Source organism: Glandiceps talaboti, chromosome 2 (assembly GCF_964340395.1).
Source record: "Glandiceps talaboti chromosome 2, keGlaTala1.1, whole genome shotgun sequence".
NCBI lineage: Eukaryota > Metazoa > Hemichordata > Enteropneusta > Spengelidae > Glandiceps > Glandiceps talaboti.
The window spans coordinates 19,372,600-19,398,190 of record NC_135550.1 but is presented as its reverse complement, the minus strand read 5'-3'; the positions used below and the strand labels follow the sequence as shown (position 1 = coordinate 19,398,190).

The window sequence follows — 25,591 nt, the reverse complement described above, 5'->3', positions numbered from 1 at the left end:
TTCAGCTCTGGCCCATGTCCATTTAATTTACAACATCTAGAAAGATCTAACTAAAAGCAACTTTGTAACAGCCAGACAGATAAGTTTGACAGCAGTGATTAATGGCCAATGCATTAATGCAGAATGCCAGGTTCTACAAAATGAATTTTGGATATGAAAACATCATGAAGTGATAGTGAAACTTTTAGTTAAGTAAATGGCCCCATTAACAGCTTTCACTTGTCAGTTCCATAATATGTTAGCTAATCTTACCATTGTGACTTAGTTTTGTTGTTTTTGACAGCTTAATCAATGATCACGGTACATGTCCAGACAAAGTCAATGTGGAATTGACATGATAAACTTGACCCAAATTCATATACCTACAGACTGTACTTGACGGTCCAGAACACATAGGCCTCGTATCTAGACTACCAAATTTATGAAGTGGTAGACTGTTATTGTAATCAAAATCAACATCAAATTGTAGCTGAAACAGTTCACTTGGCTAACTCTGACTTTACCAACTTTTCCTATAGCTATCTGTTTTTCACAAACTTATATTTTAATTCAAATCTGGACTGAACCCCTAAATTCAACCAATGATTAATGATTTCTGTATATTCGGGTCTCACTATTTTTTAATCTTTGAGTTTGCTTCACAATTCTTACAAAGTTATGACATCAGACATACTATTTCATGATAAATATGTCATTTATTGTAATGTAGTCTAAATGCTATTCGTGACATCGAATCTCAAGATCTCTGTCTGGAGAAGAGATCATTTGATAGTATGGTGGCATTTAGATATACCATTCACCATTCATTCAACCTATGAGAAGGTATGTGACAGAAAAAGTTTAGCCTAGTTTTGCGGGGATATGTAGTTCTTGCCTTTCCCCTATGCCTGGCATTTCAGCTGTATATTCAAACCCCAAAAATTAAATTACGATTTCCTGCAATGATTATTGAATATGGAAATGATGTTTACATTGTACAGCTCAAGTTTCCTGAGTTGGCTTTAATGGTATGGTGACACTATTGAAGTCTTAATGTCACAGCAGGAAAAATTTACAAGAAGTAACACTAAAGTAAAGCACTTGCTCCATGTGCTACACTCATTTATAGCATTCATATTACAATGAGTAACCCTGAAGTAAAGCACTTTCTCTATGTGCTACACTCATTTATAACATTCATATTACAATGAGTAACACTGAAGTAAAACACTTGCTCCATGTGCTACACTCATTTATAGCATTCATATCAAGAGTAAAAGTATACTGTTTCAATTGGTTTATTTACAAGCCCAGCATGTGGCCTTTCTGAGTGGTCAATTAGCATTTGAAACGGTACACTTTTACACTTGATATGGACGCTATAAACAATTGTGTACATACAGAAAAATGCTTTACTTTGGTGTTATGGGTTGTAGAAACCCAATAAGAATTTGCACCTAAGAATCTCTCAGGCAGAAGCGCTATTAAGGAAAACACCTCTAGTGAAATACTAGGTGGGAGGGGAAAGGTGAGAGCCCAAAATCCCCAAATGATCGGATTTTAGACTAGAAAAGTTGATGTTGTAAGTGCTATAAGGTAGCTAGGGTAATAAGGTACATATCTCTGGCATTGGGACTGCACTTTATGAACCCAACACACTTTATTCTGTCTTTCTGATATAAACAGAAATGAATGCTTTCAAGAAGTCCAATAAATCATCACTTTCAGATTATTTATTCATGTACAAAATTCTCAATTCAACAAATAAATCTATTTGTAGTATGCCATACAGTCGGTTTAATGATAAAGTGGCTATAAATTTTCTTCTGTGAATTAAACTGGAATCTATTTTATCGCGAACTTGTGTGGTCTACCTAATTGTTACCTGCAATTAGCCTCCTGTGATCACCTTTCAAAGCAAATTTACGGAACTGAGAGTTTCAGCTATGTGCACTCTGATAAGATGCTGAAGTAAGTCATTAATGATTATGCAAGAAATCAGACTCGCTTTAATCAATGCATTTCATCTACAACAGAGATGATCTACAAGGTTATAGAGTGTAGCTGGCTAGACATAGATACATTCTGTGTGATATTTAAATGTTGTGCGTAAAGTTTGACAGAAGGAAAGTATTTAGACTGAAGTACACAGAGATTGATGAGTGTACAGCTAGAATATAGTGTGAAGTGATGTCACTGCATCAAAAGGTGTCGTATGTAATTTCCCAGACATTAAGAAGGAGTGACAGTTTGTACTTGTTGTATCTAATGGGTCTATATCAGTGTAAGCCTCAAAGAAAATCAAATCATAGTAAAAGGTGTTCTACAATTGGCCTTGTCCATAGTATTTTGGTGGCTCATCAATATAACATGAGGTAATCCCAGTTACTATGTCTATATGGACAATATTTACACTGATTGCTGTAATTTTGTGAAAAAGATGCTTATGTGATGATGGCTTTCATTTTCGTAGAAGTGGTTATTGTTGAAACATGATAAAATAGATATTGAGGTGCTATGAAAATATAATGTAATTTGAAAATGGAATAATCTGTGATAAAAGCAAACAGAAATGGAACACAAAGATACTTCAAATATAACAATATATCTAGTGGACTGAAGTATATATTGATGTTTTTTCTGGAATTCCTCTCGCTATCACTATTACTAATACAGTACAGACTTCCCTGTCTATTTACCGAAGAGAGCTGAAAACTATTTGGGAAAGAGCGCCCTCAAGTGTTGTTGGTTTTCACAATACACTTGGTAATGACTTGGTGTTGTTTCTGTGCGTTGGTTTGACAGGCAGAAAGGGGAATTGTGCATGTTAATGATTGTTATATCAACATCCCATTTGTAAAATGGGCTAACAAATTGACACTTCAAGTATACTTTCAACAAAATGCAAATTGATGAGGTTTTGTAACATTGTCTCTAGTCTATGAATATAAATGAAAGCTGGATTGCTCAGTGCTAGTAGTAGTCTTTCAAGTGGACTAAGAGTGTTTGTCTTATTGTGTGCTACTTAATAACTGCCAGACTATTACTGTTTGCATTCCACTTTTTTTCTCAATGTCACATTGTTCAGTTGCCATCATCTTTGAAATCTAGTTTCTGTGATAAAAATAGAGACATAAAATAAATGATTCTTTTGTAGGTCACAGTGCTAGTATTGGTGTAAAATAGTAATATTTAGCTGTCAATGTGGTTCTAGTGTTTGCTGTCTTTTTAATCATATTGTCTCCTGATAATATTGGCTTTATTTCCTTTCAATGCAGAGTTTATGTTTTTTTTTGACCACTAACTAGATTATTCATTAATTACTAGAATAGTTGTCAATTTAATCTTTTGATTTGTATCTGACTCAATAGCCAATCATTCTACTCATTCAATTATCTACATTTGCCTAATGTGTTTCATAAGTTCTAGAAATAAACAGATATATGATTTTCCTTGTGTTCAAGCTGTTTATTTGTGGATTGGGTACTTTTCTATGTAATTATCGTGGGTATCATTATGCCAAGTTGTGTTGACTGACGACACAGTATCATTTGGTGGCAAACGAGGTATTTCAAAGTAGCTAGCGGCAGTGCTGTACTGTGATTGGTTGATGGACTACCATTGATCACAGACTTTGTCATATTTATAGTGATAGTGTGTGTGATAGTGTGTCAATGTTGCCAATTCACCAAAGTCCCATGGATTAGTCTATGGTGCACCCAAGCTATTTTTTTGGGCCAGCCCTCATGAACCAGGTAAACAGTTGATGGTCGGTGATTAAGAGAGTTGGATGAACCATGATTAAAGGGTATGTACGGAACTGTTGCCTGATTGCAACTTTCATTCATTCTCCGTCAACCTCACCGTATGTGTGCGTGTGTGTGTGTAGATCAGCATGACTGGCTCTGTGAACACAATTTACTGATTGTTGTATTGTTGAGTTTAGAATTTTCTTTACACAGTGACACAAAAGATGACAGCATCTTTGCCAACATTGCTCTACATGCAACAAGACCATGTGAATGGCAACTTTTGTATCTTTTCACTTTATTTGATTGACAGCCCTGATGGACAGAAAAAAGTCTATTTTCTCACTTGCGTTCTTTTGCTGAACCTTATTACCGTTCAATAAAAGGGAGCTGTCACTATTGTTTTATGTGTGTTGTGTGGTGCCAGCTTTCCGGGCAGTCCTAGTTTATTTGTCAACTCTCACCACAATCTGTTTTGGTCAAAGTGCATGTCAGATGCCACAGTTGTTGTATGTCCTAGTTGTTCCACTTGTGTACTCAAGCTAAATTACTTGTCACAGTTGTGAGTATTGATCAGCGTCAATGATCAGGAAAAGACCTGCAGATAATATTTTGTCAGTGTCTGTCCAATCACAGGAGAATACTTACGTGCCGGTTTCCCACCCTCATCCAAAGGTACATCAAGTGTCAACTTCAAAGTACAGTCCAAGAATCCATCACTATGCTAAAAAAATTACTTAAAAAATTTATAGCAGTGAAATGCAATTTGTCATGATGTCTCCAGAGACACAACATTTCTATGGGAGGTAACAAGGAGACTAAATGGAAACATTACAGGATCAGCATCATCAGTAGGATGTATCCAAGGCAGTTAGATCACAGAGTATAAACCCAGAAACCTTGTCACTTCCATGTTGAGCAAAATGTCCATTATTTGAATTGAAATACAACTACAGCATGCACAAGTAATCAAAATTAATGATATTACATTGTGATTTTTTTTATTCAAATAGAAATGGAAGTGACTTTCAAAATAAACTTTTTTCTAAATCGTTGATTTAACCCTTTTTAAAGTACCGTATTGAAAGGCAATTTAACTGCCATGAAGCTGTCCTTTGTTTTATTTTAAATATTCAATTAATAGCATTGTGTATTACCTATTTTTAGTTTCCTGTAATGAGTGCAGCCGGTGTGGTTTGTGAAACATTTTTCAGGTTATTAGCTAAAAACAAAGTAAATAATATACGTCCAGACTGCGTGTCTGGTAAAAGGCACAGAAATTGCGCCGAGTGAAGAGTTTATTCCACCTGATTGGACTTAACACTAGTGTTGTGAGTACTGAAGTGTGGTACATACTGAGCACAATAATGAAATTTAGTAAAAGTGAGAGTAGTTTTGAATAACCGTTGTAATGACTGCTGCAGGTTGTCTATTTCAATTGTTCCAATGGACTCGATTAGCCAATTTTCAGGGGGGCTAATGAAAAGCAGCCAATTGGACTAGTGAATGACAGAGTATTGTTCATGGGTTTGTTGTCGGTGGGGATGCTACTGAGTCCCATACAATGTATAGCTGTCTTTGTGTGATGACAACAAAACACCATTACACAGTGCATATAGTTGGCTTTGTCACAGTTGTTCAGCAACTGGATGGATACCACTTGGTTCAGTCAGTCCTCAAGAGTTGTTCCGTCATGTAGGTCTGTGGATCAACACTTGCTGTACATGTACCTGACAAGACAGAACACCCACGCTTTTACATATACCACAGTTTGGGATAAGTTACCACTGGGATATTGAAACCATATACCATGTTTGCAGTACATCCTTCCTCCAGGTGTGATAATTTATTTCTTGTGGCTTTCAAATACTTATGCCTCTTCCAGTATTCAAAGTACATTCTCCTAGTCTAATAGCGTAATGTATTACTTTTACTCAGACTTCATCACTCCGTTTCACATTAAACTGTTTAAATTGTATGTTTTCTGACACTTTCCAGTGTAATGATATCCTGAAAATCGTTATCTTAAATTGTATTTTCACATTTTTGTCTGTGACTAGCATAAAAATTACTTTGTGTGGATCATGATAAACTCATGTCAATTCTTTGTACACGGTTGGGAAACATCGTGACTAGTACATGTAGATAATGACATATCTTGGCATACCTGACATGAATCATCTTCAAATGCACTTCCTCTACTTCCAAGATGTTGACAAGTTTGCTTCCCATTGTCTTTTATTGATGGAATTTGTTTTGACTAACCCATCATGTTGTACAATAAGACCACCTAAGCCCTAATTGCCAGGAGATGAATGATTGACAGTTCCCAACTGTGTTTATAAATGTACTACCTAAACTTATTCGCCTATTTACTACAAAAGTTGTATAGGTGATTCTACTGGTCTCTGAAAAGAGAGTTTGCAATGTACTGTCAGTGGGTAGTAACTAACAGTAGGTTGCAGTTGGAACTCTGCCCACAATAACCTTCAGAAGCCCAGGTAGTTTTGTTTTCCCTTCCTGTTTTCATTTACCTTCAGTTGAGTGACTTTAACAATTTGAATCAGATTCTCATAGAAAAGCTGTGAAAGCACATTTGCCTGTGAGCATGGCATGATCGATTGATAGGCACCTAGATTAAATACCTGTCCTATTACAACTACTTAAAGATTTCTCCTACCCACCAGATTATAGAAGCACGTGTGTAAATCAGTGAGGAATTATAGACAGTGCAGAGCTGAAAAATATACCTTTCTTTGGTGCTTGAATGGGCTTGGCACATTTTGTATTTATTGACAGTTGAAAACATTGTTGTCCTTGGACCAGCATTAGAAACAGGGATAATATTGCGTACTGTAAACTTATATAGAGGATCATAGAATACACAGAATCATTTGTGTTCTTTAATCTTCTCTCACCTGGCCAACAGATGTGACCAGAATAATGATGTTTGTGGTAACTTTCACTATTAACAGTTCCATTACACCTTACTGTTCATAGTGTTGACATGCTGCGTGCATTGTCATTTATTTGTTGGTTGAAGTGAACATATTTAGGTCCAATCCAGTTGAGACTGTTGAGTTCAACTCAATAAGGTATACGTTTAATCTGGTATTATTTGATTATATGAAAATGAATCAACATTTATCCATGGTTTTCAAATGGCTTTATGACTAAGTCATCGGTTTGACTGCAACTTGAGTTGGATACAGGAGAAATAAAGTAACCTTTGACACCAGTTTTTCACAGCTGTCAATCTCCATTTGGATGAGGTCAGAGGAAATTGCATATTAATTCCAATGAATTAAAATAGCAAGGAGTCCGTTGGATGTCAGGCACTTTCTAAGAAAAAGTAATTCAATTTGGCGTCTTCATGTCTGTTTGCTTTGTTCTTGTTTTCAAGATTTTAACCAGGAACATTTCCTTTAGTTTAAGCCTGTCGTACAGAGTTTTCCTATATACATCTGTCTCTTCCGGTTGTCTACCTCTCTTATTTCCATCACCGTACACACATACTATCTATTGTTGAAGTAGGAAGCCTGTTTGCACTGCACGCGTGCCTCTCTCTTCCCCATCAAATCATTATATTGTAAATAGGAAGTTTACAGAGACAGGAGTACTATACTACTTGACTTCTTACTTTTCTGATTTCATTTTTGTGACAAATGCAGTGTAAGCAAGCGTATGCCTCTTCTATTTCAATTGACCATTTCAAGTCATTGCTAAACTTTCATTGGATCATCACTCGGATAACTTCATTTCTTCCTTCAAGCGATAGCAAAATCTAATTTCAACAAATGCATTTGCCAACTTATTCACATGCTACGGAATTTCAGGGTCAATAAAAATGATATTGTCAAGTGGTTGTGACCAGAAATAAAACCAGAGACCATATAAAGATAGATTAACATGACAATATAATTTGTACATTTTATGATTATATCAATACCTGAGAAGTGTATTAGATTTATTAGAATATACAATTTTTAATGATTGATAGTAATTAGCAGGTCATGTCAGGTCAAGGTCTCTCTATGTGCTTTTCTATTCCATTTTTTTCTCGATATATCAAAGTTGCATATTTAAGAATATATTAGCTATAACAGTCTTGGCTTGTTTTCACACAGTGCTGAACACTACACCACATACAGGAATAGTTTAATTACAATGGAAAATTTCAAAAAATATTCTTCTGAACTTGAAAAACACATGATAACTTAATTAATTTAAAGTGTCTTATTTTTTATTTTTTTATTTAGGGCTGCACAAAAACTGAATTTGACATCAAAGAAGAAGAAAAAACAGACATGTCTTGCTTCAGAGCCTGCGAATCCAGAACCGCCCATCTTCCCAACAAATTTTGGTGATATTATTCTGAAGAATCCTCCAGGAGCACCACCATGTTTGTTGAAAGGTGGCCGCAGAGAAAACCCTGGCATGGGCAAGGTAGGTTTTTTGTAATATTTTCAGAAGAAAAAAAATAAAAAAATTTAAAAACAAAACAAAACAGAAGAATGTTAAGTATGGTATTTGATGTGAATTTCAAACAATTTTATTGGATGGAATGATTTAGTGGAGGTAGAAATCTTTTAATCTCAAACTGGTGTTACTGGTAATACATCTAGATCCTCTCATTAAATCACACAGTTGTCAAGGTAGTTAGAATTCTCTGAGAAGTAACAGCACATGCTCATAAAATCCCTAATCCACGTTCTAAGAAGAGAGCGAAAAACCCTAATACATGTACACAGAAATATGAAATCAGAGAGTCACAGGTTTCAAATGGAAAGTGTAATTTATCGGGTTTTGTATTGTTACCAGTGGAATATTGAAACTGACAGTAATGCTATAACTATATAACTTTGACACTGTAAAGTTGTATTTTAACCTTCAAATCAATCCATCTATCACTGAGTGACAGATCATCAACTCTACATGCCATTGTCAATCTGTTCAATAGATGGCCCATTCTATAATTCACTTACCTAACTGGAATTAATTTTCAAACGGTTATGAAAATAGAGTTAATAGGCTTGACCATTTATTACTCAATGTTTAATTAAATAAATTGAACGATAATCTCTTTAACAAAATAAAAATGGAGACAATATTGGTCAGATGAAGTCGTGAAATTTGTATATGTATGGGGCACTTCCTGTTGAATTGGTTTGAAATCTCAGTTAATACTGTGAAAGTGGTATAAGTCATCTATACAAGGTTCTGATGCAAATGAGATAATTTAGACTTGCGTTGCTTGTTTGATGAAAGAAAAAGGCTGTCAATTGTTAATACAGACATAGTTGTTTGTTCAGAATAGACAGTTATTGGCAGAATGTTAATGAACACCCCGCTAAGATAAAGAAAGCATTTGTCCAATTGAGAATTTTAGAAAGGAAATTTGGTCTTTCACTTGCATGGTCTAGAAAAGGGATTATGGAGAACAGAACTGGACATTACAACTAAATACCATTGTGGCCTTGTTGTGGCCTCTGTCCAATCTCTTAATCAGATTAACAGGGGTTTTTGTTTGATTCAACTGAACTGGCAAAGATACGAATGAAAGTGAATGGCAAGGTACTCTACCAAATGCATAATTGAATTCCCAGTCTGACTATTGTGTGTTCGTGTAACTCTGCCTGCACCAATTTCAAATGAAATCCTGATCCACACCTAGAGACTTGTTAGTGTTGTGACACTCGTGTTTGATACAAAAGACATACCTTTCCTGTATGTTTAATGTCTACAGAGACCAATGTATCATTACCCTATAATAGTATACTCCCATTCACTTTTATTTTTGTCACGTTATCTAGAAACGAGTATGAAAACGAACGTGATTCTACCCAAATTCAGGTGTTCAGTGTTTTAAGAAGCATCGAGTGTAAGCGTAAGAGTGATACCCGCCATGACCTTAGTCTTTAACTTGTACGCATAGTAATTTTTGTACATTATCAGCACTTGAATTGAAATATTTTTCCCAATGGAACTGTGTTTTATGTATGCAAATACAGCTGGTTAAAGTTGCTTGTGCCAAGAAAATGATTGAGCACTAGGGTTGATGGCGAATTGATAGTCTGTGTTTGGAGCACTTAAAAAGCTGAAGAGCATCTTAGCAGTGGGAATTGCAGTTCAGTGATATGGCGAGGTTGCCTTTTGTTGATGACGTCTTTCAGTGGCAAACACCTTTGTAGAAAGGAAAATAAGCTCAATCACAGTTTTTTTTACAGATATATATCAACTGTAGAAGTATGCAAACCTACATTGCTTTCTTTTTTTCTATGGAAGCAATGCAGCAGAATTTCAAATTGAGTGACACACTTTGTTCTTCACTATGCACTGACGGAGGCTTTTGTCAACCTGTATGATTGCTAGACCGTAGATATTGACAACATAAGCGTAGCACTTCGATTGATCTTGTCCATTTCATTGGAGATTTTGGGGGATGGAATTTCATAGCAATGTGATGCTATGCTTATTGAATTTTCCCTAGCCTCTCATTTGAAGGTCTTTCAGCTGCTGTGAATTGGGATTAGAATTTTACAACAGAAGGTTAATGAAGTATTTCCAATGAATTAGTGCGCCAGGTAGCGAAATTAATTGCTAAATGTTTGTCATTCAAAGAGGTAAATATGTTGCAATGTACCACAGACTTTTAGCTGGAAGGAATGCCAGAGGGGATGTATAGAGCAGACAGTCTGACATACCGTAGGTACCATAATAGGACCATCAATAAGTTTCACTTGGGATTAGTGTCCCTCCCTATCCCTCCCCTCAAGCTTGATCCCTTTATCACCTCCTTTCACATTCTCCGCCTTTGCATGCTTCACTGAGGAACCGTAATTATTGTGAGTCTGTGTTTCTTCACGCCTTCATTACTTGGGAGCCGATTGACCAACTATAAAGCTTCAAGCCACGATCTACATATTCTTCAGTGGTGCAAAATTGGAACCACCTACCCTATTATACTTCCACAAAACTTTTGTCGCAGACTCATTGAATGTGGTGTTAGTTTGCACCAAGAGAACGAGGGCAATGATAAGAGAAACAAAAACACTATGTTTGAAGTTGTGTATTATGAAGCAAAACATTTACTAAGAAAGAAGTCTTGAATCAACAAAATTGTACTGGCAGTGGTAGATTTAAATTCCCTTTATTCTCAAATGTTATTTTAAATGGCTGTATTCCTCTTCTCCTGAATCCAGTAATGACTTAGTTTCCCATAGAATTTCAAATTAGAGGCAATATACAAGTAGAACAGACATTCCTGGTTTTGTGGCAGGATTTGGTGCATTCTCGGAGATTAGCAATGACAAATTACAGGGCAACAAATGCTTGTATTGTTGTGGCATTGGATAAATGACCTTGTTTGTTTTCTTACGTAACAACATAATGTTGTAAGGAATGATCTAATTCCGTCTACCAGAAGATTCTTTTCAATGATGAAAAGCAGAGAAAATTAGAGGGGATTAGATCAGCCTTGACAAGTAAAAAGTCAAGTGACTGAAGGTAATGAACCTAACCACATTCAGAAAATGGGCTGGTAGTGTTGTATTCATCTTTTAATTGCTGCTGGAATACAAATAAAAGCAGTGTCTGAATGAAAGCTGCTAGAGACTGAAGATATAACTCAAGACATCTGATTGTTAAAAGTGATTCATGTTAAAAAAAAAACTTTTTCATCTGACTCGGTCGATGTACTGTTTATGTTAGATTATTCATGAGAATTCAGAGTAGCCCTCATCCACCTTTCTTTGCATACAATTGAAAAGAACAACTACCTTGCAAATTCTGTCTTTGTCTATATACTATTCCTCTCAGTGTATGTACACTAAGCTGTCGGTAAAACTTGCCATCAAAAAGCAACAGCAAGTAAGATAGATTGTACTTATTCCATCATTAATTGTCAATAAGTAATGTTACATTTGAAAAAAAAAAAGCAAAGAAAATTTTTTTTTCTCGTCCATGTTTGTGTGTGTGATTTATAAATAGCAGATATTACACTGACACATGTGTATGCAAATCTTATAAGTCACATTTTATGTATGATGAGATGTGGTCGAGAAAGGAGAAAGGCAAGTGTGAGGCAGTACTGCATTGATGTTAATTATAACACTGCCACTATACTAGGTGACGTCACATCTACTTAAAAGTGTTTCAAGTCTTCGTGAACATCACAAAAGATTTTCTACTGAATTTAAAAGCAGCTTTCCACAAAACTTAGAAGGCAGATATAGTTTACAAGTCAGGTCATACTACAAACATAGATTTTTTCCCAACGCAGTTTGCGGCTAATGCAATCACCTAGGGTAGGTTGGATGGGGAAATTGCAGAAATTGGTCAATCAACTCAATTTTCTCTAATTTCAGTCTATTTTCTGAGACTGACGTTTACATGCATTGCCAGTAGTAAACTGCATTACCATGTTGTATACTTAAGCAGGCGCCTGTTGGGTAAACCATTCTCAAAAACACAGTAAATCAAATTTCTTTTTTTGCTCATTTGTACAGGCAGAGCACTGAAAGGGTTTCGGAGTTTGGAAAGTAGTGAGTAGAAATGACACAAATAGGAGTTGAATATATGTCATAATTGTATAACAATACTTGAACAAATCACTCCCATCCAACACATGCCATATCCAATTCGTTCTCACTTGTGCAGTAAACAAATAACAGTTGAACAAATAGACAGGGTAACATATCCATGGTAAACACTGCAAAATTGAAAGTGGCATTATTACACGGCAGCTTTTCACGAATCCTGTCTGAAATGATGAAACAAGCATTGAAATGAAACAGAGCTTTAAAGCAAAAAACCTGAAGGCAGTATTTTGCATAAATTAACAACAATGAGGAGCAATTATGAAGTCAGTTTTTTACCCAGTGGATTTTATTGGAATATTGATGCAATTAGTAGAAAGTGTTAATTGTGGGCCTTTGTTGTGGAATGTTAGTCTAGAATCGAGTATTGATTCAGTCAGGGAATTGTTAGTGTAATAGTAGTGACAGTTAATGGAAAAATTGTAAATATTTTTCAAACATAGGTACACAATAGCAGTTGTTAATGTTGCATGCTGTAGGTAGGTTTTCAATGAGGCATAATTGATAAATGGCAATAACTGTCACTTCTTTACTGCTACCTATCCATCCAATTCTATACAAATAAATACATTCTAACATACTTCAACCCAATACTCCAAAAACATTTGTTCATCGTTTCATAGTTTACATAATATAAAAAGAATCTTCAGTGGAAAAAGAGCAAAACCACAGGAGAATATGTGAAATATACAAGTCTGGAGTAGAGAATGATAAATTTTTTAGCATAATGTAACTAAACTGCTACATTGGTACCATGGGGAAATATCCATTAGAATTGAAAATTAGGGCTAAATAGTAATTCAGGGGTCAAGAGTTCACATTAATTTGCCTTTCATCAAAGTAATCCTCTACATTATCAATTTGAATCTACGTTGTCATGGATACGGTTTGCTTTTGCCCGTTCTATGTTCATTTGGTTATATATTTATGTAACCTCTTAAAATCAAGGAACATTTTCCCCTCCAGTATTTTTTTTCTTTTCATTAGAGCAGGCAAATTTTGATGGTGACTATGTTAAAAGAAAGATAAAATCATGGTGATGCAGTCATTGCTGTAAGTACATGATTGTTCATTCCATCTTGGCAGTCAGTGATGGGTAATCTTAATCCTACAGATACACACAGACAGACAGTCCAATTTCTTCCATATTTCTGTAATCCAGCAGTGTTAGATCACTGCGCCAGATAGTGCAAGACAAGGCCGCAAGGTTCGTGAACATCTCATCTACAATGAAAATTGGACAACATCAGGCTTACCAAGGGAAATACACTTGTAATTGCACCAATTGTACCAGTGGGAAGAATGTAGTTGGTTTGTGATTTTGGCATTCTAGTGTGCAACCTACATTCACCTGTGTAGCAAGCTAATGTCTTTTGACCAACAAACTTTTTACTAAAGGCATGCATAGCTTCTAACATGCCAATCAACCAAGACCAATTATGAAAGAGTATTTGAGCGAACAAGTAAGAAATAAAGGCTTATTAGATTGAATTGACTGATTGACAAGATGAGTGAATTGGTTGATAACTAGCCAGAATACCATCACAGACAGTTTCTAGCCTAGCCCAACCAGGTTGCTATGCATACATAAAGCCAATGTGGTGATCTCATCGTATTGAATGTATGACTTTCTGTAAGTGTAATAAACAGATTCGACCTAAGGACGTGTTCTTTTAAATCAGTCCGCCTTTTTGTTTAGCTCTATCCCGCCTTCCATAAAAGCAGCGATATAACTATAGCCCCTACTACTACTACTGCTAGCGACATGTCATATTTTTAACACTTCGGCTGAATGAGATCATTATTGAAAAAAAAGCCATCTTTCTGAACTGAGTGACTTGCCTTCAGTGGCTCTTTTGTGTCAAATTATTATTCTCAAAAGTGTGTTCATTACAAAAAAAAAGAAGTAATTGCTATTGGCACTTTCCTGAAACAGCACCAATAAACACATATAAATACGAAATGTAGATTTTGGTGTGGTGATAAGATTGCTAGAGCCTTCAAGGGGCCGTGAAATTACAGTCATTGTAGGAAATATACCAGTTCATCCATGAATTGCCTTAAACAGAAAGTTTGATCATCAAAATCTTTCACATATTTTTTTTCTCAAATATACCACATGTTGCAGAAAATATTTGTGTTTGTTTGGAAGGAGTTCATGAAGTGCCATGGTATCAAATTTATGAAGCCATACTGTTTATGAAAATAATGTTTTATCTTGACTTAACCACAACTGCGTTTCATACTTTGATAGTTGAAGCCAAGAAAGTTCTGATTTTTTTCACAGTTGATGAAAAATAATAGGAAACGGTCATTATTTATTTCGATAGCAATAGCAACAAGGAATGATATATTTTGATATGTAACATATCCATTTTATTTGAAGTGACTGTCACTTTTAACTTAAGTGAAAAAAGAGGTGACAATTCAAAAAATTAGTGATTGGAAGACAAATATTGAACAGCCAATTTTGTTGTTGTATTCTGAAATCTGGGCAAAGTGAAAATCTTAAATTCAAAAGTTCCAGAATCATAGCTCAGGTTTTCCTTTTAAAACCAAACCAAAATTGAAAATAGATGCACTGTTTCAGTTCGCTGGAGTGAATGTGTCAAAGTTCAAGTAGACAAGATTAGTAGTAGATCAACACAATTTGACCTTCCCGTAGCCTCCTTCAAATCTGTAGGTTTGGTACGATAGGTGTGGGGGGAACTGTTTATTTCCTCTGGCATGAGACCCTAATGGCAATGAACCTAATGGTAATTACAGTCAGGAAGAGTATGTGCAATCATTAGACGTACCCTACGGCAATACCAGGATCTGGCATCATTACTTCTACTTTCTTGCCGTATTTTTCACTGAATGGCTTCATGGCTATAATCTACTCATGTGTGTGATTAGTTCAGCTCACATTTTATCCATTCCATCTTTAAGAAACAGCAGAAATTTTAAATAAGGATCTTGTCAGAACTGGTGCCGACCATCAGCTTCTGTAATACTGGCCTTTATGTCAATATTGCATTGTATGTCAGCTGTGATACATATGGACAAATGATCCGTACAGTGACTGTTCTCATCTGTGAGTGTATGGTGTACTTATGATTAGTCACCAGTAAATTGATCAGGTGGATGTAAGTGATACAGGCAAGGCAAATGCAAACTGCGACCAATAATATATTTGGTGATTGCCACATCAAAATTGAAGGGCATGGCATATATATAGGGGATTTACTGAATGAAATAATTTTGCAGATGTGTTTGCCATATAATACAGAGCTTTATTGGCAGTCATAGATGTATCACAAATGGTGAAAAAAGAAATCTGTGGTTACACAAATATGTCATGTGAAGGACAACAAAATTACACTGTGTGTCATAAGTATTTTGTTGGGTTTCATCACCTGATCTGATCCACCCGGCTATAAATTCACTCTGGCACACATGGCTATATACTACAGTGACTTATATGAAAAGTAGATAAATCTGTAGAATAGTCAACATTTGGCATTCACATTGCAAATGAAGGAAAATTTATTTGACATTTTGGACACCTACGTGTCTCACCTACCGATGAATAGTATGTTTTATCCCAGTGGTATAGTGATCCTTCAGAAACCTACAGCTAGAGAAGAAACTGCCCATGGCAGTACATTGAAATTAATGCATTAAACATTCAATTCAAACTAATCAAAGAGCTTTTCTTATCATGTTGATACAGAACATGCATTCATTACTTTTGTTCATTTAAAAGAATCAGAGATAAAATTCCCCAAGAATTTGTCTCCAGATATGATTGTGATTTTGCAGTCTATTAGTTATGCATCAGTAGAGATGTAAGTCTGGTTCGTATTCACAATTGTTCTGAGGACTAATGCATACATTCCTAGTGGGGTTTCACAACGTCCATGGAAAACTTGTTTTTTGTACTGTTGCTGATTTCATTTCTAAAATTTCTAGTCTACTCTAAAGAATTGTTCAATGTTTTTGAATTAAGAGTAAATCTGTCTGTGAGGTTATCAGTAGAAGTCCACTGAGAATGATCCAGATTTAACATGCTGTACTATTTGTAAGTACAAATGCTTGAGAATTTCACTAGCAATAGAAGATTAAAGTTGCCGTCCAAGTTATACATGGGGAAATTTAGCACAAAGTAGCACTGGCATAATACATTTGTAATATCAACTTAGGATGAAAATAAAAGTAAGCAAGACTGCTTTACTTGATAAATATTTAAGGTTTCTTTATGGTATATCCCTTCCTTTGTGTAAATCAAATTTTGCCATCAGCAGTTTTAAGGCTGTAAATTGATTGCCAGGGCTGATTATTTTCATGGACTTGTTTTCATTGCTATAAAGAGCCCCAATCAAGCACAAAGTAGACAGTAGAATCCAAGTAAGGCTATATAATAGGTTTTGACTTGTAAATCCTATCGGAGACTCACGGATGATGTGTCTGGAAAACTAAAAGGGTGCCCTATTCTCCCATGCTTGTCACTCAAGAGGGATGAGTTGCAAATGAAGATAGACCAGAGATGCATAGCTCTTATTTGACCTTTGTCCAAACTAGTAATGCTTCTACTGAAACAGTAGATGTACAGTATATCAATTTTGAATGTCGCCTTGTTGGAGTGTGGTCTTCTTCCTATTTTGTCTTTGTACCATCTGTCCAATAGGTATGTCACAATGTGGATGATTTGATGGTTGTAGTCAAAATAACTGAACACAGTCAACGGTTGGCCTAGCAACAGTGTTTCCTGAGTAACGAAAGCAGTGTATGCTTCATCACGTCCTTTCATGTACCTTAGTGAAATGTCAATAAGAATAGTCCAACAAGACCATTGAATACTGTAATTTAATAACAGTTGCCATAGAATATGCACACAAGAAGAATACTTCTGATATGTTTTCCTATGTAATTTTCAAGGGTCAGATTAAGATATATTTGCATTCCGTGCTGTTGGAGTAGCTCTCACATTCCTTCATTAGATCTATGCTCCTGCTTTGATTCACCTGAAAGTAACAGTGGAAAAAAAAGAAGAAATGTCACCTATCATGCTATGAATATCATAATGATTTGTGTATACATGAATATCAAATTCCACGAGTTTGTGTCTCTGATATGTTGAAAATAAGATGAATTATTAATTCCCAAAATGGAAATTAAACTGTGAAAAATTCAAGGGTTAAGTGTGATTTGTAACTAAACATCAGCACTTCACAGATGTAGATGTCAAATGCATAGATCTATAAACACAGTATTGCGTGCACTTTGTTACTTGGCTTTGATTGATGCCTAGGTGAGCCAACTATAATTTCAAAATGAATGGGATATTAGTTCTGTCAGTCATTCAAAACAGCACTGTAAAATGCCTTAGTTATGTGAACCATTAGAAAGTTCAAAAAAGCACAATAAAATGCCAACTCACTCAAGAGTGTATGATATATTGTACATTTATGACTTATTTTCTAGCAGCCAGGGTTAAAAGTGAAGTTGCAATATTAAACGAGGGCTTGCTTATTTAGTCCACATTGAATTAAAGTGTAGGCCAATTTGTGCGACCGAGAGAGAATATATCAGTTAGTTGATTTGTTAACAGGAATTTGATGAAAGTGCTTTGAAACTGCAAGACGACCTGGTGAGTTTTATTGAACTAAAGACAGTCAAACCACAGGGAGTACTTTAAAGATTAAACTACCTGTACCCACATGCTGGGAACCTTGAAATTTCTCCTAATATATTGCCAACATTAACGTTTTTTTCATGCTCTGATTTAGACTAACAGATTGCCGACATTCAGTAAATTTGGTCTGGCTGATTGTCAAGATATATTTACTGAAGAGTTTGCAGTCTCAGAGCAATCAGTTGGAGATGGTTCAAAGTTATGTACCATCACATCCTATATTGACACATGCTGTTTTATTTCCCATGCAAAATCACACCTCGGTACATGCAGTCTAAATGGTAATTCTGTGTTTTTATACAAAAGTTGAGCTGTAGAAATTATTGATTGGAAAAGTGACGTACTGTTCCAATCGGCTTTTCATATATACACACCCTTCTTAAATCGCATTTCATGGACGCAGACTTGCAATTGACAGATGCAGCCTTGTTATAATGTCTTCCAACACAAACACCTCAGAGTATGAAACAAATTATTCCTACTACACAGCCAGATCAATTCTTACTTTCTACTTTAGTCCTCCACCCAGAGCATTTAGTTTGAAAAAAATTAGGTAAAGTAATGAATCCTTAAAGTTTGCTAAATAAAAGTCTTTTCAAGATGCATGTAAGCTAGTCCAATAATGGAGAACTAAGAAGAGTAGTTGCAATTTCGGACAAATTGCTTGAGTATATGTGCATAGTAATCCCTATTGGCAGGCTTTGAGTCATGTTGTGATTGGTGCTTAATTCCACAATACAGGACTATTAATTCATTGGACCGATGGGAAATAGAAAGCCTTGAATTTCAAAAAGGCCATACAGGTACGATTGCCTGCAGGATTAAAGTAAGACTGTATCCCATGATTGCAAATGCACACACGACTCTTATATGAGTCATATAGGCTACATCAACAAAAAGAACAATGTCAGTATTAGGTGAAAATCTTGTCGTGACTGATTGGCCAGTCAACCAGAAATTACAAATATTTGAATACTGTAATTGAAACAAGTCTTGATATTCATGAGATTGATGAAACCAATATGTCTTTATTCAAATTAGTTCACCATATGAAATTTTGAAAATCTTGAGAGAGAAAATATGGAGGTACAAAGAGGATAAGTACGTACCCCAGTATGTTCGAAGTTATGAAAATAAACAATATATTGTCTAAAATGAATTTGTGATCTGCATTAGTAATTAACAAACAAACAAACAACTGTTATCTTCTCCTGTTTATGCTTGGTTTGAGTTCAATGACAAATTCCATAGCTGGGGAATATGACGAATTCCATAGCCGGGGAATATGACGAATTCCACAACAGAAATTTCTAAATGTTAGTAATACCTTTAGAGTTCTATATCACACATTGAAAAGCTGTCTTACACACACACACACACACACACACACACACACACACGTTAACCTGAGTTACTCAAAAAGAGACATGTCACCTGTGAAATAGTGAACTATTACTTCATGCTTGAGGAGAGAATTTGCAGGAAATTACTAATCCTATCCGTAAGATTGAAAGGAGTAACAAGTCCAAGCGCAGGTAATAAATCTTTCAAAATGTTTGACAAGAAAGGTGGTAAAAGAATAACCAGTGCCCTCTGAATTTAGTTGTTAATTTATCTCCCGGGAACCAGTGATGTAAGGTGATGTCAAAATATGAGGAATTAGTTGAGGTTTTGAAGTTATAGCTTATCACTCCACGGCACTGTGCGAGAAGTATATTATGACAGTAATATACAACAAACCTCAGTTACACCTGTGAGAACTTCAGTATTCCCCTAACTTATCACTCATGTCTTCCAAGTCAGCTAGCTTATCAGTTATCTTTAGAATGCATCCCGTGTAACCACAAGCAAACAATTCTTTTCTGTTTTTACCACTGATGATTTGTATGGCTTTTAAAAACAAATGTTTAGGTCTTTTAAGTTTAGGTCTCTTTAATACATGAAACATTGAAAGGAATGTTAGTTAGACAATGGAAAAATCGTGAAACCGCAACACTTTATGTTCTAAGTTTTGAAAGTGCTGAAGTATGAAGGACATTTGAAGAATAATGACAGAGTTTGACCCTTGTACTCTGTAGAGATTATACCTTTGCAGGTGTTGGCTGATGAAAGAAACTGCCTAGAGGTTTAAGAAACACAGGTAGTCCATCAATTTCTTTAACACATTAGGTAAAAGACGTGAGTTGTGGTGGTGAATTGAAAGCATTTTGAAAGAGTTAATGTGACAGGAGGTTGACAGGTGCTAGATTCCTCACCTTATATACCATGTTATAAGGCCTTACTTCATTTTGAAGGCGAAGAGTAAAAGCAATAAATATTACTAGCTGTGAAATCAAGAATGCTTTGATCACTTCCTGTAATCATCATGGGAGTATATCAAACTGTTTTTACTCCTCCACGATTGCAATTCTCCTCAGCCCAGTATCTTGCTCACTGTGATAGCTGTCGCTGTTTTTATTAGTCTATACTTATTCTGATCACACCGTTGACAATTCCACGGAAATACGAAGTCCACATAATGGCTGTAGCAGGTACAAAATAGCCAATCAACTTCAATATGATTAGTTATCAGTTATTGACCTATCATGAGATTTCCACCAAAATGGCAACTAGGGACTCCAACACAGTCATAAAATACTTCCTTATCAAAGGCCATTAAAGGGAACCCTATTAAGGTCATGTTGAAATGTTTTATGACTTTACTTTGTCTGGCCTAATTTTTGTTTCATTATCAGATTATATATACAAATGTAGTAGTAATCTGTTGTTGATCAAACTTTTGTTTGAGATGTTGAAGTGTATAGCAAACAACCATCTTTGCTATACTCTTCATTGTTATTGTTCTTATTTAGAGCCTGTTCACATGTTTATTTTTCTTTTCTGAATGTTCACAATGCTTGTGTAAATTCAAGTATGGAAATAATAATTTCAGTACTTATAATATCAAACAAGAGTTTAGCTTTGATTTAGAAAGACTAATAATCTGAATACAAAAATGTCAGGAATGTCTGACTGGGGTTTTGTACCTACAATGCTGTCTTCGTCAAGGATGCATAGACATTTAGAATGACAAAATTTTGACATCAGTTTTAAGGTGTTTTCCCAACCTGCCATATGCATGAAGGAGTTTGTCTGACCTGAGTCTAATGAAGTGCTAGAGAAATGCTATCTTCACTGTGATATAATAATGGAAGTATAATAGGAACACGATGATCAGTCACCTTTATAGTGTTGCCTCATTATGTAGGAACACCACTCATTTCCATAAAATTCAGATTCGTATCTCCAGCGCAATTTTTCACGATTCTGACAGGTCATGCAGTTAAAACATTGATACAGACAAGACATATAGATCTCGACACGTCAAACCATAAGTCATACTTATTTTTATACAATTTATTTTGGTATTTTACACTTTTGAGAAAAGAATTTCCTATATTTTTATCAATTTTGAACCATTAAATAACAGTGGTGACACTTCCTTTGACCTTTCAGGAAAATTAAGAGAAGGAAGGGATTCACTCAGGCAAATTAAGTTTTAGATGAATGCTATAAAACATTAGTCGTAAATGTGACACGAAATGATAATAAGACACACCGACTTGATTCCAATTTTGTATTATCTTGTGTGTCACAATATATTATTAGTGAAACCAATGTACATTGACAATACCTGCTGAATTTAGTGTGACAGTACTGAAGGAAATAGGCTTTAAGTACCCTCAAAATATTGGGTTAGAATTGTATGGTTTGGTGACAATGTCATATTAGTGAAATCAGGATATGAATACATCTGAATAAATATTGTCACTGTGTGACTGCCTTTAGACAATTGTCACTTTAAGATCAGTTTACCATGTTACAAATGTTGACCATGTGCAATGTCAGTACCTGTTTACATAGATGTGTCAATAACCTAGCAAAATCAACACTTCTGAAAAGGGATTGTAAAAATACAGGTATTTTGTTTACTTTTGGAGGTGAACAAGTCATGGAGAAGACAATGGTGAACACATCCCCCCCAACAGACAAAGAAATCAACATTCTCGAGAGAGATACCCTGACATTCTGTTAATGTGCATTTCAGAAACTTGTATATAGCTGTATAGATTTATTGACAGCCAGTGTCAGATGTATTCACACACAAGAAATCTAGCAAGATGCAGTTTTACAAATCGTTTATTGAAAAACATACATCCAGTTAAAATCATTGAGTCCTTTGAAAAACTATTTCATCGATATGAAAGGGATGCTGTGGATGATTTGTGAATCAAATACTCTATTGATTGGTTGTACTTAATGCATTTGTTGTTCCAAGGTACTACTTTAATGATTTCTTCTATAATCAATGACTTACATTTATTCTAGTTCCCCTAATTACAAATATTTGAAAACAAAGAGAGAGTAATTGCAAACTGTACATCTTTACAAAGCTACAAGAGTTGTCATAATAGATGTATTTGTTTTTAGTTTTACAGCCATACAAAGAAGTAGTTTGTTTGCTTGTACTAGTCAAACAGCGGCAACCGTTTCGAGAAACTATTCTGAAATGAACACTATTCAAGTCATTTCCAGTTTTATGAACTGAATCAGCCCCCATGAATAAATCAATTTAAATATTTATTTTAGGGAACAATAATTATAGCTTTAATATTGGAAAGAAAAATTATCCCATAAATAATCTAATCAGATATTACGGAGAAAGTGGCCGACAATTCAACTTCGTAGTACTAATGTTTGAAATTAATCGTAACTTTGGAATGTTTAATTTACAAATGATAATGATACATCAAAACTGTCAATGTGTCATTTCAAAAGCTAACACAAATACTCTTTAACATTGTCGGAGACTGGTGATGAATTGACGCAAATATAGATATTTTGCCAGTTTTCACGATTTTAATGGTTTACACAAGACTAAATTATTATTGTTACTGGATGTTTGCTTTCAGTCTTCTAAGATCAATAAATTTGGTTATACAAAATGCCCACAACATGATTACTGTTTTAAGTGATTAGGCAATTTTTTTGACAAGCAATGCATGGATGGTGAACTTAAATGGATGTTGGATGGAATACGAAATCTTTGTCCATTGTCTGTCACTGAATTCATTATATTGATTTCACTTGCTCTGTTTGAACAGTTTCAAAGGTGGACATTTCACAGACAAAGGGTTACAATCCAGCTGTAAGGCTGTGTGTACCATTGCATTTATTCCCTCTAGGCTAGAAATTGAGTCTGTAGTTTATAAATTATTTCAGTTGTGAGGAAGAAAGGATAGAAAAACTACATCTTTCCTGAGTTTGATATGGTAAAAAAGAGCCACAGGGTTTAATTCGTTATATGTGTGATTTCCCATTCACATGCATATTTTACAAAGTATCAAATATTCCAGATGTTTGGTTCGGATGGACAAAGAAACATGAAAGCCATTGAGTAAAAAGATAAGGAAATAAGTATTGCAAATTTTGCCATGGGTGTTATTTTATCACGAGCACTCAGCAGGTATAGAAAGACTTTGCTTGTAGGAAAAATTGCATCTCGCTAAGGATGACCGAATTCTAAAGCAGAAGGGCAAAGCTTGTAATCAAAGTGAAAAGATATCAGGCATGGATAATATCTAGAGCACAGTTTTTATGTTCAATGTCTCTGTGCATAAGGAGAAGAGCCCTAGGAAGCCTATTCGACTGGCTTTCTGTGCACGCTTCATGTAGCAGAGACCAACGTAATGGATCTCAGAGGATGCATTAGTACTGATGAGAAACTAAATTAACACATGCCACTTTTGTCTTTGATGTTCAACCTTGTCAGTCTGATTTATTCACTTACATTCAATAAAAAACACCAAAGTGTTAATTTGTATCATAAGGTCTCCCATCTTAATAAAAATATTAGAATACGTGTACATATATACTGCAGTTACCAAAATCTCACTTCCATTGTCATTTGACTCCTTTCTTCACCTTCCACAGTATATCTCAGCGGGGAGTTGAGTTCATTTCAATCGTTTCTATAAAGCTGTAGAACGCATGTCAATCATCTAAGATCATAGCATTGACAAAAATGCATTGATGTTGGCAAAGTCTGAATGTTATTAATATATCTAATGAAATACTATCAATAACGAGATAAAGTTTGTGTCACTAGTGAGAAGTAAAAGGATTGTTAAGATTTTGCGGAGGGTCGAGGGACAAAAAATAAATTTAAGCAGCCTTAACGCTATATGAATATTTTGCTGCACTGAATAAGGTTTGAACTGAAAGAAGTTTAGGCGTGTTTTTAAATTAAAAAGAAAAAAATTGCATTGACAAATGTCATACTATAGTTGGTATGTCAGTTGCACAAACGAAAGCTTTAGATTGAAAGTTTTAAGTACCAGATTATACTTCAGTGTGTACATTTGATACAATCAACTAATATCTACGGTCAATACCTACACACTTTCCTTTCTTCTGATTCATGGGGGAGATGGAATAGGAATAAAACTGAGAAAATGATAAGGAACTACTGGTACATTGTATGAAAGAAAACTAACAAATCAGAAAAGGGGTAAAACTACGGTAAAAATACATTAGCATATGCCATCAACAAAACACAACCATTTAGCATTCTAAACATACAAATGTGTACTAGATGCCTTGTTCACAATACATTGCCAGGTCAACAAATACAAAATGCAGAATTGAAGTAAAGTACAATATATGCAAGTGTATAAAGCATAAATCATAAGCAGTACAATTTTCTAGTATAAATTTTTTGGCCAATAATTTTGTGTTGGGAGATGATGTTGAATTCATATGTATGTATGTATGTATGTATGTATGTATGTATGTATGTATGTATGTGTGTGTGTGTGTGTGTGTGTGTGTGTGTGTGTGTGTGTGTGTGTGTGTGTGTGTGTGTGTGTGTGCATGTATGTTATTGTATGTATGCATGTATGCAGAACATCTCCAGAACACAAGTCCAAAAATTGAAATATATGGCAACATTTGCCTATGTCCATAGCAAAGCGAAGAGCACGCCTCGCAGGTCACTGCTTCCATGCAAAGGACCAAATCATTTCAGATGTTATCTGCTTGCGATTGTCCTGTCCAAATAGGGGGAAAAGACTTCTCAACTACATGGATACAATTGCTAGAGACATCAAGCAAGAGATTGTGGAACTCCCAAGTCTAATGAGGAAGAAGGACTCATAGCGCAACATTGCGGACTCTATCTTGAATTTGTCCACATGATGGTGTATGTGTGTGTGTGTGTGTATGTATGTATGTATGTATGTATTGTATGTGTGTGTATGTGTACGTACGTATGTACGTACGTATGTGTGTATGTATATATGTATGTATGTATGTATGTATGTATGTATGTATGTACGTATGTACATATGTATGTATGTACGCATGTACGTACGTACGTACGTACGTACGTATGTATGTATATATGTATATATGTATGTATGTATGTATGTGTGTATTATATATGTGTCACTGACAGTCACGATCCTCTATTGTCAAGATTGGAGTCTTTGTGATGTGTAACTTTGCTCAAGGCAAGATTACTTACACTTACAGTAACGTCCTGACTGTCC

At 35.3% G+C, this 25,591-nt stretch overlaps 1 protein-coding gene across 1 annotated transcript in view; it reads left to right on the top strand.

Moving 5' to 3' along the window:
- The window catches only part of LOC144448694 (uncharacterized), a 127,843-nt gene that overhangs the window by 76,730 nt on the left and 25,522 nt on the right, over window positions 1-25,591 (top strand). Inside the window, exon 6 of the mRNA XM_078138984.1 lies at window positions 7,988-8,174. Within this exon, the coding sequence (XP_077995110.1) occupies window positions 7,988-8,174 (187 nt within the window). The remainder of the gene's footprint in view (window positions 1-7,987; window positions 8,175-25,591) is intronic.